This window comes from Nuphar pumila, chromosome 11, assembly GCF_984573655.1.
Source record: "Nuphar pumila chromosome 11, dmNupPumi1.hap1.1, whole genome shotgun sequence".
Lineage (NCBI taxonomy): Eukaryota > Viridiplantae > Streptophyta > Magnoliopsida > Nymphaeales > Nymphaeaceae > Nuphar > Nuphar pumila.
The window spans coordinates 14,682,452-14,700,899 of record NC_143259.1 but is presented as its reverse complement, the minus strand read 5'-3'; the positions used below and the strand labels follow the sequence as shown (position 1 = coordinate 14,700,899).

General features: G+C 41.3%; 1 protein-coding gene across 3 annotated transcripts in view; it reads right to left on the bottom strand.

Annotated features, from left to right (window-relative positions):
* LOC149822073 (putative acyl-activating enzyme 19) overlaps positions 1–18,448 on the bottom strand; it is a 98,626-nt gene that overhangs the window by 38,238 nt on the left and 41,940 nt on the right. For all 3 annotated transcript variants that reach the window (XM_089981536.1, XM_089981535.1, XM_089981537.1), the window contains exons 6-8: positions 5,199–5,274; positions 4,963–5,049; positions 1,498–1,541 (exon numbers count right to left, since the gene is read on the bottom strand). In XM_089981536.1, coding sequence (XP_089837662.1) covers positions 5,212–5,274 — 63 coding nt within the window. In that variant the 3' untranslated portion in view covers positions 1,498–1,541; positions 4,963–5,049; positions 5,199–5,211. The remainder of the gene's footprint in view (positions 1–1,497; positions 1,542–4,962; positions 5,050–5,198; positions 5,275–18,448) is intronic.

Below are 18,448 nucleotides of genomic sequence, written 5' to 3'. Positions count from 1 at the left end.
ATCAAAATACAAAGAATAACAAACCCTCCGAACAGTTTCAGTTGTTTCTACATTTATCCTGTGCGTACCATCATGACAGTTAATATCGAAACAAAGTTATCATGTTCATTTTATTTATATTAAATTGCATATCACGAATGGAACAATGCATGTGTTAGTCTTGTTCTAAATTGTTATATCTATGCACTTACCAAATTTTCATCAATCTAACCCATTTCATGGGTACAGGTGATTATTAGGTCGGAACGGCAGGCGATGGTGCGATGATGACATCAAGATCCCACTGTTTTTCTGGCATTTTGTTCCTGAATCATGTCCTTATTATAAATTTTGTATAAGGGTTTCCTCAGAAAATTCCGTTTTTGTAGAACTCTAAATTATCAAAAACCTCGTTTTTTGAATCTATATGGTTTCAATGTTTGAACGGAGATGCAAATCCGTTGTGTAAAGGAAGGTTCGCAGTAATGCGCCTAAGGTCCGTCGGCTTGTTATTTCAAATACCATTTCCCACTGAACTGCTATTTTAAAACTCTAAAAAAGGAAGGATTACAAGGCTTTTCAAATTTTTCCTAAAAGTTACAAGTCCGGGATTTTGGGGCATTGCATGAAGTCCCTTGGAACAGGCTCTCTTTTATCTAGAAAAAAGCAAAGAAACAGAGAAATTGTCTCAGTTTATATTCATCATAGTGACTCAAGAATCAAGATTCCAAATTTAATGATAAAAAAGAAAAATCATAGAAAGACCTTTTCTTACTTTAATCCTAGTAATTCCACAAGAAATTAAAAGGTTAACCAATATAGTATGTCAATTGAGCATGTGAAATACATAAGAAAGGGGAGGAACTAGCTCAAGTAACAGAGCCAACTAGAGTATATTGTGAACTCCTAGTCATTGCCACTCATACTAATTAGCTCAAGTCCATGATAACATAAACCAACCTCACCCAGGTTATAACAAGTCAATAAGTCAAGCAACTTTCTACCTGGACACAATTTGAGTGGGACAAGTAGCAAGTATCCAAACCAATTATGAGTAGGTTCAATTGCTCTAGAGTCTATAGACAAATTCAGCAGATCTTAAATTTACCAAAGCATTGTATCATTAACTGTGCAGAAGTTAATATAAAACGTTCATGAATAAAGATATATCTCTAGGACAAATGGGATTTAATACCGACTTTGTTTATGCTGAAAACATCAGGCATAAAATCCTCCTACCGCAACAGAAATCTAACTTGTTAAATAGTTTAACTTTGGGGTTTAGAGAGATAGCTGGATAGCTAGGTCAAACTAACATGACCAAGGGGTCTTGGTTTGAATTCCACATGGGATATCTCCCAGCTTGCCTATAACAAAATATAATACAGTTTCCATAAAATCCTCATTGCTTGCTTCTGGAAAATATGATAAACAATATGATTAACTGGGTCAGAAACCAAATAATTTACCATCAAATTAAGTTCTCAAGTACGAAAAGCATCAGCTTTGGAAAATTACCATACTATACTTCTTGATTTGTCCACAACTGGCTGCGATTTAACCTTCAATTTATGTGGATAAAAATTAGTCAAACATGTTTAAAAGCTAGGGAACCTTAGCTTTTAAAACTGAAACACAAAACAAGGAACAAACACTTGACATATAAGACAATCTCACATTTTTCATCAATAAACAAATATAGAAGTCATATGTACAATCACCAAAATCAACAAGTTCCAAGTCATTTTAGGAATAAGTCTTCCCAATTCCCATAAAACAAGCTTCTATGCTGACATCTCAACACTCAATGGGCATGCTTCTACTCTCAAGAAATATAGCAAAAATCAGTATACTGAATGTTATATTTCTCTAATGGTTTAGGGGATTATACCAAGTATTTATTTAAATTTTTTTTTTCCTTGCCTTTTCTGGTCTTGCATTATTTGTTGCAGCAATGCATTTGTATTAGCTGAATTACCAATCAAGAGTATTACTTTTACCATGTCTAAAAGATGTGCCGACCTGCATCCTATCAAAATCAGAGCTTCAGAATTACCCATCGCTCAAGTCTGACCACTTAACATGTGAAAGTATGTGGTCTTGTAACTATGATATGTCAGCATATCAGAGAAGCTACACTTTTATATTTTCCTTTACTTTGAGCCTTCATGCTTTATTTGAGAGTATTTAGGTAGCCATTGTGCTTTTTATATGCATCCAAGCTGAGGAGAAAGAGTCTCATGTTTTCTGCCATTTCACCATCAAAGTAAACTTCTCGTCATGTTTCCATATGGAACCACTTTGAGCGATTCAACTACAAAATTCCATTGAACTCTGCAGCAATCTTTGATATGTTTGCTTATTTTTAATGAAGCAGAGTGTTGCGGCTAACCTAGGCCTCAACATTTTGAGTTTCCAGGGACCAGATTTGAATTTTTAGTGATTTCTTGCAACTCATAGTGACTTGGTAAGCTTATTTGCTTCAGAGGTTATCATTTCTCGGTAGTGGAAGATGTTGGAATAGCCCAGTGACCTTCCCATGAAGCTTAAATTTAGTCGGCTTAGGTGACGCTGGCTGTTACAAGCGTTTGGCATGTTTTAACTAAGAGATGCTTCCTCAGAACTTGACTCCTTTGAGTTTAACACACACACACACACACCTCTCTCCTTTTTTTTCTGAGAAAGCCATGAGTTTAGTTAAAGTTGTGTGTCAGTCACCTCATGGTGCAAGGTATTTGCATTCTTTGACTTAGTGAAGGTTAATTTGCATGCTGATTTTCTATATCTTTATTTTCCACAAAATTACAAAAAACATGTTTTGATAATTCAAGATTGTCCATAAAATAGAGATCTTCACTTCTATGGCCTCGCCCAATCGGCTTCCTAGACGGTAGATCCTCTACCTCAATCAAATGATTATTATTTTTACTTTTGTGTTCCTTTGTGTATGCACATTGATGTCTCTTGTAATCTTATGTATATGCCATTGATTGGCTTATGTTTTGTCCCGTTATAGACTTGTGCTTATGAACATTTAGGCTCTTTGTAGTACGCACTTATGTGTTTTTATATTGCCTTTGGCATTTGTATTGTCCCTTATTGTAAGAACTTCAAAAAAAATATTGATATGGGCCGGATCCGGACCCGACCCGAGGCCACCGCCCCTCGCTGTCATTAAAAGACAGCGAGGCAGACAGGAGGAGGGTTACAACCCCCCCCCCCCCCACCGCCTCTCGCCCTCTCGTCTCTTTGCAATTTCTCTCTCGCTCTCTCGTCCCCGACTCTTTCCCTCACCGACCCTCTCGTCTCCCTCTGTCTCTCTGTTTCTCTCTCTCTCGCTCGTCCACTGTCACCGACACAGGCGACCCCCGACAACCCGCGGCCACCGGCGACAAGCTCCTCTCCGGCGAGCTTCCTCCGAACCCCCCCCCCCCCCTGGTACATCGGCGCCTCCTCTTTTCCCCGCTTTTCCTTTTCTTCTCCTCTTTCGTCTCTCTCCCTCTCTTTTCCCCACGTTCCTCGGTTACGCAGGGAGGGGAGGGCTGAGCCACCTCCCTGCTGCCCTAGGTTACAGGGGAGGGGTAAAGCCCCCTCCCTGCGAGCCCTTTTAGCAAGGGAGTGAAGCCCCTCCCTGTGTCGTGCTGGGTACGGGAGGGGTCGATTCCCCTCCCGCTGCCCTTCTGGCTGCAGGGGAGGGGCTGAGCCCCCTCCCTGCTTCCGTTACTGCAGGGGAGGGGCTAAGCCCCCTCCCTGCTTCTGTCACGGCAGGAGAGGGGTCGAGCCCCTCTTCCTTGCCCCTTTTTGTTGTTCCAGCAGGGGCCATCGGCCCCTGTCCTGTTTATTTTAGCAGGGGCTGCAGGCCCCTGCCTCTTTTTTATTGTTCTAGTAGGGGCCATCGGCCCCTGCCCTTTTTGCTTGCCAACAGGGGCTAATGGCCCCCTGTCCTTTGTGCACGAGCCTATACCCTTGGCAAACAGGCCCGGGTAATCTTCGGAAACTACATCGCGATGGGGATAGATCATTGCAATCGTTGGTCTTCAATGAGGAATTCCTAGTAAGCGTGAGTCATCAGCTCGCATTGACTACGTCCCTCTTTTGGCGGCAAGGGTCATTTGGCCCTGCCCCATCCTTTTTTCGAGTCAATTGGGACGGTTGGCCCCAGCCCTATGTATCGGAGAAGTCGAGTCTTCTCCTTGCTTTTGCTTTTGTCTGGGTTGCATGTTAATATCGCATATTTACAGCTACGATGGATCTCACTTGCGCTCTGCAACCCGAGCCGTCAATCGTGTACATCCGGAGACGCTAGCAAGCTCGTAACTCTCCAAGGTAGGGGAAGATTGTACGGAAGACTTGGACAATTGAATTAAGTTCAATTAAACTAAAAATGATCATTAAATGAATATATATATATATATACAAATATATATATTTATACGAGTATGCACTTCACTCAAGGACGCGGTTTCGCGATCCTTGCCCTTTACCTTCTATCAGTCTTTACTTGCCCTCCAATGTTTATCATATCTGACACAGGATCAAGTCCATAAATATTTTTCGCTCTTTTAGTTCCAAACATGAATTCACTAATGTAACACAACATGGAACATGGATCACCTGAACTATATATAAGCAGGACTTTGCTTCTAAAAATGTTCATCCACGTAGTAAATTTATTCATATTAATGTCAAATGTTTGGAACTGACGCTATCATCTGAGCAGAAACCAATATTGTCATCATTTATCATGACCATCTAATAAACAATAAAAAAAAGTCTTGTCCATCAGTAGCACATATCCTATATCAATCATGTAGATCAAAGATTCAATTAAAGACTTCAGTATTTGTCAAACATCTGATGAATGAGATACAGAACGAAAATGTGGATAAATCCCATTGCAGATAATCTAAGTGTGAAAAAAAAAACACAATGAAATCAAAACAAAGAACCAAAAGCAATAATCAACAAACTTGTTACTCATACCTCACCTCCGGTTTGGAAGACCCAAGCAATATTTCCTGTCATGAAATCAAGAAAATACACTTTTCCTCTATAACATCCAACAATGACCTGAAAAAAGAAACTATGTTTCAATGAAAAAAGCAAAGCAGCCTTCACTGCAGAAAGATTAGAAAACAGTATCGCAAAACATGAAACAAGATAAATAAAGATAGATAACACAGAAATGGGATGCATCAGAAAGTTTAGCTAAGACAAACCTGAGAAAAATCATCAGTAACCGCAGCAGAGCATTCTACTCTTCCCTCCAAACTGACCTCCCATAGAACCTGACCACTGAACCGATTTCATGGGAATTCATCAAATACCTTCTCAATTGAATAAAAAAGGAACTCCACTTTCAATGATGCCATACACAGACACCTTTATTAAACATGCCTATTACAAATCACAATGAATAAACAAACTGTGATTGTTGGTCTAGTGACCAACTTTCACAGGAATCAAGGAAGAAGTATTCTCAGGTGAGAACCACAAATAACTTGGACTTTCTCATGTTTCACTAAACTTGAGAAAGTGTTGTGATTGTGATTTGCAATCAAAGGAAGCTGAGCAAATCTAAGAATCACTGGTGTTGCAAACGTGTCCTCAGGGTAGTTAATGGTTTTAATTACTCAGCTAGTGTAAAGACACGTGTTTTAAAAAAAAAAGAATTGTTTGGATCCAGGTTGGATGTCGACATCCAGCACCCCCCCCCTCTCGTTAACCTATTTAAACCCCCCAAGGGGGGGGGTCTTTTTTACAAAACCTGACCCCAACCCTTTTGTCTCTCTCTCTCGCACGCCCGACCTCGACCCTCTCGTCTCTCACTCCCTTTTGTTATCTCTCTCCTGCCTCTCTCCCCTTGTCTCCCTCTCTCTCTCACAACGACCCTCCTTTTTTCCCCGACTCTCTTTCCCCCACTCTCACACTAGAGCCTCGTCGTGTCCGGACCCTGACACACCAGCACCCTTGTCTGGAGCCACCCTCTCGCAGGTATGTCGCCCTCCCTCTTTTCTTCTCTGCTTTTTGCTGGCAAACCAGAGCCACCAGCGATGGTGGCTCTGGCTCGCCAGGAGAGAGGGTGTCGAGCACCCTCTCCTTCTTCCCCTGTTTTCTCATAGGAAAGGGGGCTGCTGGCTGCTGTTGTGACCTCTGGGTGCCGACCAGGTGGGGCGGCTGAAGCGCCGCCCACCTTCCTCTCCTGTAACTTCCCTGTTGCATTCGAGCAGTCGACCCCCCCCCACACACACCTCTCTCTCTCTCTCTCTCTCTCTCTCTCTCTCTCTCTCTCTCTCTCTCTCTCTCTCTCTCTCTCGCCCACGACAACTAAGAACCGACCTTTTTTTTCTTCTTTTTCTCGGTGGTGGCGGCAACGCTCAGTGCCGCCACACTACCGGAACCAGGGGCACCACTCGGGTGTCATTGTTCTTCTTTTTTTTTCTTTTTCAAAGGTGGCGACACCACTCGGGTGCCGCCCTCCCCCTTCTTCCCTGATTTTTTTGCTAGCAAACCAAAGCCACTAAAGATGGTGGCTCTAGCTCGCTGGGAGGGAGAGTGCCAAGCACCCTCTCCTTCCTCCTCTTTGGCGAAACCGACAACAGCCTCTGGTTGCTGCTATTTTTTCGAGAAGGGGCAATCGGAGGGAGATGCATCTCCCTCCCGCCCCTCTGACCGAATAGAGGGTAGGCGCCTCCTATGTCTACCTCCTTTTTCTGGAAAGACAATCGGGGTTAGGCAAACCCCTTGTTTGTCTCTCCCCCTCTCACTGGGTTGGCAAGGTGGAGGGACCGAGTCATCTCCACCCGACACCCACCACTTTATTTCGCCGCCCAAGGCTGCAGCGGCGGCAACAAGGTTGTCGTTGTGCCAGCCTCGGTCCAGTTTCCTCCGAGTGCCCCAAATCGGGGTGCACCCTAGGACTCGAAATGGGCTCGACTCAACTCAATCGAGCCACTGAGCTGCCCTGTCTACCCTCCCTATGGCCTGCCTGGTCAAGTATCATGGGGTTGAACTCGGCTAGCACTGAGCCTAGCTCGGTCCAGTCGGCTCGAACTAGGTTCAGGTTTGATCCCTGCGACGCAATCGTCGTCACGATAAGGTTTTAATACCATCCTTTATGCAGCGCAACATAATCCTTTTAGCGCTCTTCACCGACACAACGATGTGACATGCTTACCAAGGCACAAGCCCTTAAAAACCTATACTCTACATCTTCAGCAAGTTCGACCATCTCCGAGGTAGGGGAAGTTTGCATAAGAGAACAAATGACGGGATACTTCTAACTTATACGTATTATATATATATATATGCTTTTAACTCAAGAACACAGTTTTGTGTATTCTTGTCCATTTAAAATTATGTTATTTACTTTATCGTCGTACTGTTATGTGTTAAAATGTATCATATATATATATATATATATAAATATATATTACATCAATACCCGATAAGGGTATTTTTGTAATTTCACATAGTTGTTTTAGAAAACAACTATTTTCGTTTTTTTTATAAAATGTAATTTTATTTTCTTATTTTTTTATTTCTTTTTTTATTTCTTTTGAGGGTTAAAAGGGGATCCAACCTTAGAGTCGTTGGAGCCCCCAACGGTCACAAATGTGACCGTTGGGGGCTCCCAACGACTCTATGGGAGCCCCCTTTTGGCTCTCCTTTTGAGGCCTTTTGGCCATCCCTTTGCTCCTCTCCCTCTTGTATAAATAGGGGTGAACCCCTTGTATATTTCTTATTCTTGAGAGCTTTCTCTCTTCTCAATAAGAGGCTTTTTATATTGTTGCCTTCTTAAGGGCTTGTGCTTGTATTGTCCCTTTGTGGACTTGTGATATTGTCTCTTTTATTCATTGTTGTAAGTGCTTGTATGCACTCTTTATATTTCCGCAATATCTCATTACATGGTATCAGAGCCACTCAATTCTTGAAGGAAAGGTGTGGTTCGTGTATCTCATATTTAGTGGATATCTTCTCACTTCTTGGCAACATCATGGAGGCAAAGATTGACTTATCTTTCAAGCTCAATGGAAAGAATTATATGATGTGGGCATCGGCAATGGAAAATAATCTCAAAGGAAAGAAGCTTTGGGGTTTTGTCATGGGTACCATTCCGGAACCTAAGCTTACGCTTACAAAGGACGAAGAAGGTCAAGAAAATGCTCTTGAAGGAGATGCTCGCCTCAAGGCCATTGAAAATCATCAAAAAGAAGTGGAAGATTGGGAAAGCAATCACGCAAAAATACTTGTGTGGTTTATAAACAATGTTGAGCTTAAGGTATGTACTAATATAGCTAAATTTCGTAGAGCCAATGAGGCTTGGTCCTTTATGAAGGGTATGTATACCCAAAAGGATCTTGCGAGAGCATACTTCTTGCAAGAAAAGATTAGAACCACCAAGCAAGGTTATTCTAGCATTCAAGACTATTATAGTGCCCTAAACCCACTATGAGATGAATTGGCTCTTTTGGAAGCAAAATGGGTTTCTATGAAAGATATTGATTTAAGGCAAAAACAAATGGAACAAGAGCGATTGTTTCAATTCCTTTTTGGGCTACGTCCCGAATTTGAGCAAGTGAGATCCTCACTTCTCCATAGATCTATATGTCCTCCTATTGAGGATGCTATTGCCGAAATCACTCAAGAGGAGACAAGGCTTGGCATGAGTAAGCATGTTGATGAAGTCCTTGCCGTATCAAAATCGGGTAACAATGTTAGCACCTATAAGCCTCCTCATTTTGGGAAACAAGGAAACTACAATGGAGGAAGAAAACTGATTGTTTGTCATTATTGCAATGAGTCGGGTCACATTAAACCCACTTGTCCAAAGCTTATTGGAACCTTCGAGCCTAAGGTGGCCTCTCTTGAAGAAATCACCACCAAAGAAGATGAAGGCAAGAACAATGACATCAAAGAAACTCTTGGACAAATATCTATGGCTCTCCAACAAATACTAAAAGTTTCTTCCTCCACATCGAGTGCGGCTATTGCCTCGACATCATCACCCGGTACGTATTCTTGGATCCTTGACTCCGGAGCTTCTTTTCATATGACCCCTCATGAAAATGCACTTATTGATGTTTGCACCAATTCAAAGGACTCTTGTGTCTCTACGGCCGATGGAACCTTTTGAAAAATTTCAAGTATTGGCTCTTTTAAAGATTCTCAAAAATTTTGTGTTCCAAAAGTAAGAGTTGTTCCCAAACTAAATTTAAACCTATTTTCGGTTTCTCAAATTGCCGACCATGGATGTGAAATATCTTTTTCGTCTAATGGTTGCTTTGTGCAGAATCTCCAGTCCGGGAAACGGATTGGGCAAGGCCATAGAAAGGGAGACCTCTATAATATGGACCATCTCGATCTCCCTACAAATTAGTTTTGTTCTTATGTCCAAGAAAAAAACATGAAAATTTGGCATAAAAGACTTGGTCATCCAAGTTATTCTAAAATGTATCTCTTTCCTTTTGAAAACAAATTTTATAAGGAAAAAGAAATTAATTGCAAAGATTGCATTTTTGGAAAAATGAAGTCTATTCCATTTCCAACTAGAACATTTCTTTCATCAAGACCTTTTGAATTGGTGCATTCGGATGTTTGGGGGCCTTCTCCGGTTGGGGCTATTCATATTATGTTATGTTTATTGATGACTTTACTCGGTATGTTTGGATTTATCTTCTTAGTCATAAATCGGAAGTATTTACTTTCTTTAAAGATTTTCATAAAAAGGTTCAAAATCAATTTCAAAATAACATATCTATTTTAAGATCCGATTCCGGTGGCGAATACTTATCTCACGAATTCCAAAACTATTTGACCCAAAATGGCATTTGCCATGAAAAGTCATGTCCTAGGACTCCCCAACAAAATGGCCTAGCGGAAAGGAAACATAGGCACATTATAGAAACCGCTAGAACATTACTTGATTCTAGGAATATTCCAAAGAAGTTTTGGGCCAAAACCGTTCTAATCTCAACCTATCTAATCAATAGAATGCCCTCTTCTAAGTTAAAAAATGCTTCTCCCTATGAAAAACTCTTTAAATTTTCACCTGATTTCAATCGTCTTCGTATTTTTTGTTGCAAATGTTTTGTCTTATTACATAAAAGAGATAAGTTATCTCCAAAAGCAATTGAATGTGTTTTTCTAGGATATGGTGAAAATCAAAAAGGCTATAGATGTTATGATTTTAAGAATGATAAACTATATGTTTCAAAAGATGTAACATTTCTAGAAAAAGAAAACGGTTTTGATAAAATAGAAGAAACAAATGAAATTGATTATATATTCTTATATGATCTTATTGATGACATACAAGAAGATTTTCTTGAAAACATAGACGATACACGTGAGGTATCCCCTCTTGACATAACACCCTCAAATGATAGTGATCCAAATATAAATGTTCATGATAGTGATATAAATGTTTACTCAATAAGAAATCAAGAAAATCCTATTAGTGCCCTCGAAAAATACTCTCAAATTTCTGAATTCACTGAGGAACCACAAGTTAGGCATTCTTCTAGAATATCAATACCCCCAAATAGGTTTGTATCCTATGATTCCTTAACCCCCAACTATCGGGCATGTATAATAACCCTACATTCTTATTTTGAACTGGCTCACTATAATCAAGCTAAATCTATACCACATTGGGTTGAAGCAATGCAAGTTGAACTAAATGCTTTAAAAAAGGCCAATACTTGGGAAATAGTTAATCTACCCTCACACAAAAAACCTATTGGTTGTCGCTGGGTCTTCAAAGTTAAAACTAAAAGCGATGGATCCTTAGAACGATATAAAGCTAGATTAGTTGCTAAGGGATATTCCCAAGAATATGGCATTGATTATGAAAAAACATTCGCTCCCGTAGCTCGAATGACCAGTGTCAGGACCTTAATAGTTGTCGCATCAACCAAAAAATGGCCTATTTATCAACTTGACGTAAAAAATGCCTTTTTAAATGGAAGCTTAAGTGAAGAAGTTTACATGGATCTGTCACCCGGAATTAATATTAAGCAAGGTCAAACACTTTGGCTTTTAAAGGCATTGTATGGTCTTAAACAAGCTCCTAAGGCTTGGTATGATCGTTTCAGTGATATCATGATAAAGTTAGGATTTCACTCTTGTTATACTGACACTGCTCTTTTTGTTAAACATGCAGGTTCTAGTATCGTAATTTTTTTGCTTTATGTTGATGATATGATTATCACTGAGAATGATCAAAATAGTATTATTGTTGTTAAAAATATGTTAAAAATAATTTTGATATGTCTGATTTAGGTTTTCTCAGATATTTTCTTGGAATTGAATTTGCATATTCTCCTAGAGGATATATTTTGTCACAGATGAAGCTTGCTGCAGATATATGTTCTAAGTCTGGGATTTCTGATGACAACAAAGTAGAGACTCCCGAGGTTATTAATGTCAAATTACGGTTGGAGGATGGGGTTCTTGTGGAAGATCCCACACATTACAGACAACTCATTGGGTCTCTTATCTATTTAACCATCACCAGACCAGATATCACTCATGCGGTTCACTCAGTTAGCCAATTTCAGCATGCTACAATTGTGCATATGAGTGTTGTTCTCTGAATCATCCGCTACATTCGGAATACCATCAATAAAGGGTTATTTCTATCATCCTCTTCTTCCTTGAATCTTCTTGCTTATACTGATGCCAATGGGGAGGTAATCTCAATGATCGAGTCTCAACTACTGGTTTTTATGTCTTTTTAGGGAACTCTTTGATTGCCTGGCGATGCAAGAAGTAGCAGAAAGTTTCACTATCATCCACTGAAGCTGAGTACCGGGCTATGGCAACCACGACAATGGAGCTTGTATGGCTTCGCAGTCTGCTTAAAGACATGGGAGTTGATATTACCGAAGCCTCAAAACTATGTTGTGACAACAAGAGTGTCATCTATATCGCGAGCAATCATACTTTTCATGAGCGTACAAAACATATCGAAATGGATTGCCACTATGTTCGTGACGAATTCTTACGAGTAACCATTGCTCTTCCATATGTCACTTCAGAATATCAGTTGGCGGACTTCTTCACTAAAGCTCTTCCGGCTCCTCGCTTCATGTTTCTTCTTGGCAAACTTCTCGTCATTTCTCCGTAAAGTTTGAGGGGGGTGTTAAAATGTATCTAATATATATATATATATATATATATATATATATATATATATATATATATATATTACATCAATACCCGATAAGGGTATTTTTGTAATTTCACATAGTTGTTTTAGAAAACAACTATTTTCGTTTTTTGATAAAATGTAATTTTATTTTCTTATTTTTTATTTCTTTTTTTATTTCTTTTGAGGGTTAAAAGGGGCTCCAACCTTAGAGTCATTGGAGCCCCCAACGGTCACAAATGTGACCGTTGGGGGCTCCCAACGACTCTATGGGAGCCCCTTTTTTGGCTCTCCTTTTGAGGCCTTTTGGCCATCCCTTTGCTCCTCTCCCTCTTGTATAAATAGGGGTGAACCCCTTGTATATTTCTTATTCTTAAGAGCTATGTCACAGGGATTCGGCTAGCAGGGTGCCGCACCCGCGTCGACGCGACTCGATGCGGGTGCGGCACCGGGTGTGGTCAACCCGATCCTGGGTGCGTTGACCGCACCCAGGATCATTAAGGTCCATTTTTTTTGGATTTTTTATAAAAAAAAAATTGCCCAAATGGGCTTCGAAATTTAAAAAAAAAAAAAAATTATGCTGACAGTCTGTCAGCAGCTGTTCTGTCAGTTGCTGATAGCTGCAGCAGCTGTCTGTCAGCTGCTGACCGCAGCTGACAACTGCAAAATTTGAAAAAAAAAAACCCGCCTATTCCCCCGACCCCCTTTATATATATATATATATATATATATATATATATATATATATATATATATATATATATATATATATATATATATATATATATATATTACATTTTTGCCCCTACCGCACCCCCGCACCCGAGTTTTTTGGAAGTGCCGAATCCCCGCACCCGCACCCATGTGACATAGCTTGAGAGCTTTCTCTCTTCTCAATAAGAGGCTTTGTATATTGTTGCCTTCTTAAAGGCTTGTGCTTGTATTGTCCCTTTGTGGACTTGTGATATTGTCTCTTTTATTCATTGTTGTAAGTGTTTGTATGCACTCTTTATATTTCCACAATATCTCATTATATTATGTGCACAGACTATTGCTTACGCAATTTATTTAGCCGATGTACGGTTTCGTACATCATGCATTGCTTACGCAATTTGTTTAGCCAATATACAGTTTCGTACATCATGCATTGCTTATGCAATTTATTTAACCGATGTATAGTTTCGTACATCATGCATTGCTTATACAATTTATTTAGTCGATGTACGATTTCGTATATCGTGCATCACTTACATAATTTATTTAGCTCAATGTGTGGTTTCGCACATTCAACCTCACTTTATGTCATTTACTTTGTCATCGCGCAGCAATGTAAACAGGCTTATGCTTTACTATATATGTATTCTATATACATATATATAACCTTATAAGGTACACGTACTCCTGCTTACTTCAGATTATGTGTGTATTTAAAGACGCAGATGTACGCATCCTCGTCAAGTCTCTATTTTTAAAAGGGTTTCACATGCAAAATTTCAAGCTTGTCTTATTCGTCGTCTCGAAAAGAAAAACAAGTATTTGCTGTTTGCATTTTCGTAATTGAGTTTATTCCTCAAACCTGCGTAACGGAAAGGCTTCGACTACATAGCCCTAGGCTGGTACGTACGTTTAGCCCTTCTCTTTGGTATCTGAAATGACCCGGATATTCTCCGATCTAAAGTAAGGAACATTGAAATTTCTAAATAAATGTTGGGGTTTCTTTCCGAGAAACCAATATCCCTCTCATTGTAGTGGTACTATCAGACATGCACGGCATGTTAGTACTATGATGATTGGAGGGGAGGCTTAAGGTAACCTCGTAGCATGAAAATGCATGATTATTAGAAAAAAATCACATAAATGGTGTTGATCGCAATCACAGGAAAGATGCTCGATTTGGTTTAAAAGATTAGATCATGTAGAATGGGTCGTCAGTTAAAATAGAACCTAACATACTCATTCGTCTCTGTGGTTCTGTCAAGAGAGAGGATGGGATGATACAAAAACTCTGATCGACACGTTAATAACAACGCTCCTCGAGTAGCAATGGCTCGGTGTCCCCGGTCAGCAGAGTTAGGGGACTGGGATACCAAAAATTATCCTAGGTGGTAGGTCTTAATGACTTCTACAGAAGTTTGGATGCATACCCTTGAACAAGTGACTTCTGAAGAATTCTCTCTCGGTCATTGGTCGTTCCCTTAGGAGTGGACTCAGCTAGTTGTCCGGGGTATTAAAATACATGGAATAACAAATCCTCGGGTAGTCTCATTTGTTTTTACATTTTCCTTGTGTGTATCCTCAGGACAGGTAATTATCGAAACAAGATTATCATGCTCATTTTGCTTATTCTGAATTGCACATCATGAAAGGAACAACGTATATGTTAGTCATGTTCTGAGTTTTGATATTTATGCACCTACCATATTTTTATAAGTCTGGCCCGTTTTGTGGGGTACAGGTGATTATTAGGTTAGTACGACATGCGATGGCGCGATGACTTGATGATATCGAGATTCTACTCTTTCTATGACATTTCATTCCTAAGCACGTTTTTTAATTTTGCATAAGGGTTTTTTTTTTTTAAATTTCTCTTTTGTATAAACTTTAATTATCAAAAACCTTGTTTTGAATCTATGTAGTTTCAATGCTTATACGGAGATACAAGTCTATTGTGTAAAGGAAAGTTTGACTGTAAGGCGCCCAAGGTCCATTGACTTATTATTTTAAACACTTATTTTCCACTGAACTGCCATTTTAAACTCTGAAAGATGATTGATTACAAAGCTTTCAAATTTTTCCTAAAAAGATACAAGTTTGGGATTTTGGGGCGTTACAGCTAGAGCATGAATAAGATGTCAATAATCAAATTGATATATTGATATGATTTAAAAGCAATTCTTTGCACTAATCAGAAACTATTTATTAAATTAACAAGAGGTATTTTCTTCATCAGAGGACTTTCCAATTATTCTTTTTGCTCCCTCAGATGTCGCTTAACAACACTAGAATTTGATTCTTACCCAAAATCCAATTGTATCCTAAAACATACATAAATTGAATTTACATGTTCATTTCCAGTAAGAGTTATTGCAAGCGGATCCAACCATTACATAGAATACATGAGATTCAGAACACTGCAAATATGAAGGCAATGAGTTGACTAGTCTTTATTGTTAAAATATATGTATATCATATATATGCTTACCATATATATATATATATATATATATATATAGAGAGAGAGAGAGAGAGAGAGATTATTTCCTTTAATCCTTTGTAATGCCCACTAGGGGCAATTTAGTTTTTCCCTTTCCATATAAAATATGTGTCCAATAGAGTTATATTTAGTTTATTAATTTTTTTTATTTTATTAAATAATGTAAAAAAGGCCCTTATTAGAGTCGTTGGAGGGGCTCCCAACGACTCTATGGGAGCCCCCTTGGGTCCCTTTTTGTGTATAAAGATGGGGTCTTTACCCCATCTTTCATTATTGCTTTTTCTAGCATTTCAATAATAAATTCTTTATTATTTTTAAGTTCTCTCATCTTCCCTGTGTGTGATTGGTGTTTAACCTTTGTGGCATATTGGTTCTTGTCCATTAGAGACATTGTGCTTATGTGATTGTGGCTTCTTGTAGTCACTTTGTGACATTGTTTTTTAGCACTTGCATTTTATTTCATGGTATTAGAGCCCCTAGGTGTTTAAACTCTTTTAGGACTTCTTTCTTTTGTTTTTTAGTGTGATTAAGCTTCATACTCTTACTCTTGTTCGTCTTTAAATCTTCCGCAATGGCCAACAAAGATGCAAAGATTGACCTCTCATTCAAATTGAATGGAACCAACTATAGAATATGGGTAGCCGCTATGGAAAACAACCTCAAAGGCAAGAAACTTTGGGGATATGTATGTGGCACCGTTCCAGAACCACAATTAAAGCTCACCAAAAAAGAAGGGAATGAAAAAAAAACTTTAGGTGATGAAGAAAAAGTCAAAGCTATTGAAGAATACCAATCAAAAATTGAAGATTGGAAAAGTTAGCATGCCAAAATATTGGCATGGTTCATAAATAATGTGGAGCTTAAGATTTGTGCTAATCTAGCCAAATTTAAGAAGGCAAATAAAACATGATTCATGAAATTTATGTAAACTCAAAAGGATCTTGCTAAGCATTTCTTTTTACAGGATAAGAGGAACTAAGCAAGGGTACATGAGTATTAGAGACTATTATAGTACTCTATCTCATGGGATGAGCTTACTCTCCTTGAGCCACAATGGGAAGAAAGTATTATAGTCATAAGGCAAGAGCAAATGGAGAGAGAAAGATGTTTTCAATTTATTCATGGGCTTCATCCCGAATTTGAACAACAAAGAGCATCCCTTCTTCATAGGGCCTCCACTCCTCTTAATAAGGTTCTTGTCGATTTATGCCAAGAAGAAACATGTTTGGCTCTTAAAAAAAGATGTTGATGAAGTCCATGTGGTATCTAAACCGAGAAATAACATGCAAACATAAAATGTAAAGCCCACAAAAAAACGGTGTCAGACACGTGCTAAGGTTGGTCCGCCATGTCGAACCCGGATCTGAGCCCGACCCGACCCGAGCCCGACCCCGACTTCTCGAAGGATCAAGAGTCTACATCTTTAAAAGATGCAGGTTGGGCAGGCGAGGGGTAAAACCCATGCCTCTTTCTCTCTCCTGTCCACCTCTCTGCCTCCCGTCTTCTACGGCCACCGACGGCCGAAGCCATCGGCGATCGTGTCGGCAACCCACCGGCTTTCCCTGCAGCGAACCCCCCCCCCAACCTCGCCGACCACCTTCCCATCTCTGCCTCCCGCTCCAGCAGCTCGGTCGACGTCCCCGACACCCCCTCCACTCTTTGTCGCCTTCCTTGCAGATGCCGGCAACCCACGACCAGGCTCCCCTGTCGGCCGACGTCCCCCTCTCCGGTAGCCTTGTTGGCAGCCCTGTTCCCCTCTGATAAACCCCCGATGACCCCCGAGCACTCTCCCTCTCGTCGCCTTTCCCGACCCTCCATCATCGGCGAGCACCGCCGCCAGGCGACAGCGCCACCACCATCGCTTCCCACTCCTTCGTCCTCTTCTTCTGTTTACCAGGATCGATGCAGGCAACCCTGTCGGTTGCCTCCTTGCCTCCCTCATGTGCTCTCGTCGGCGACCCTTGCCGGGTAACCCGCATTGTCGGCCGCCACCACAGGTAACCTCTTCCCCCTTTTGCGTATCTTCTCTCTTTTTTGTTTCCCTCGACCTTCCTGTTCTCTGATCGGTGGACCAGAGCCACCATTGTGGTGGCTCTGGGTCTGCCAGGGAGGGAGGTGTTGAGCACCTCCCCTCCTCGTTCTTTCCCCCTCTTCTCTCGTTCGGTCATCGACCTCTGACCGCCGGCAACGCCGATCGGGTACTCAACCCTTATCGGTCCTCTCCCATCCAGCAGACGGCAGGGCTGCCGCCTGCATCACCTCTTTTGTTTGGCAGAGGGCTCCCAGGAGAAGGCTCCCGGGTGGCCCTTGTGTTTTGGTCGGCAGGGTGGTAGGGGGCCCTTGCCTGCCTCTTGTTCGAATAGGCCAGCAGGGGTCAAGCCCTTGTCGCCTCCCTTTCTTTTCCTCAACAAGTGTGCAGGGGTCGATCCCCAGTCACCTCCCTCAGTTCGAATGGGTCGACAGGGGCCAGCCCCTGCCGTCTCCTTGGGTTTCGGTCGGTCGGCAGGGGTCGAGCCCCTGCCACCACCTTGGGCTTTCCAGGTGAGTCGACAGGGCAAGGCTGGGCCGAGCCCTGTCGCCTCCCTATTTGTCTGGGTAGACTAAGTCCCTGCCACCTCCTCGATCATCCGTGGAGCAACAGGGGCTCAGCCCTGTCGCACCTTCTGCTGAGCCAGCAGGGGTCAAGCCCTGCCAACTTAGACCCCCCCCCCCCGCTTCTCTTTGGGCAGATTGGCAGGTTCTAAGCCCTTGCCTGTGTCATTGTTCTTTGGGGGTTAACAGGGTGCCTCGCCCCTGCAAATCTCTGCTTTGCCTGCGTATTGACAGGTAGTCGAGCCCCCTACCCCCCTTTTTTTTGTTCGGGCATGCAGAGAGCAAGGCTCCCAGCCTCTGCCACTGCTTGTCGTCTGCAGCTAGCAAGGCCCTGGCAGGGTGCCTTTGTTGTTCCAGCAGGCAGGGAACTCAGGACTCCCTGCCTCTACTGCTCATTTGGAGGGAGTTGAGCCCCCTGACCTTTCTTGCTTTGTCCTTATTAATTATAACATACTAACGCTTTTACGCTCGCAGCTTGCACAACGGAGCCGGCTCGCTCTCCGTAGCTTGAG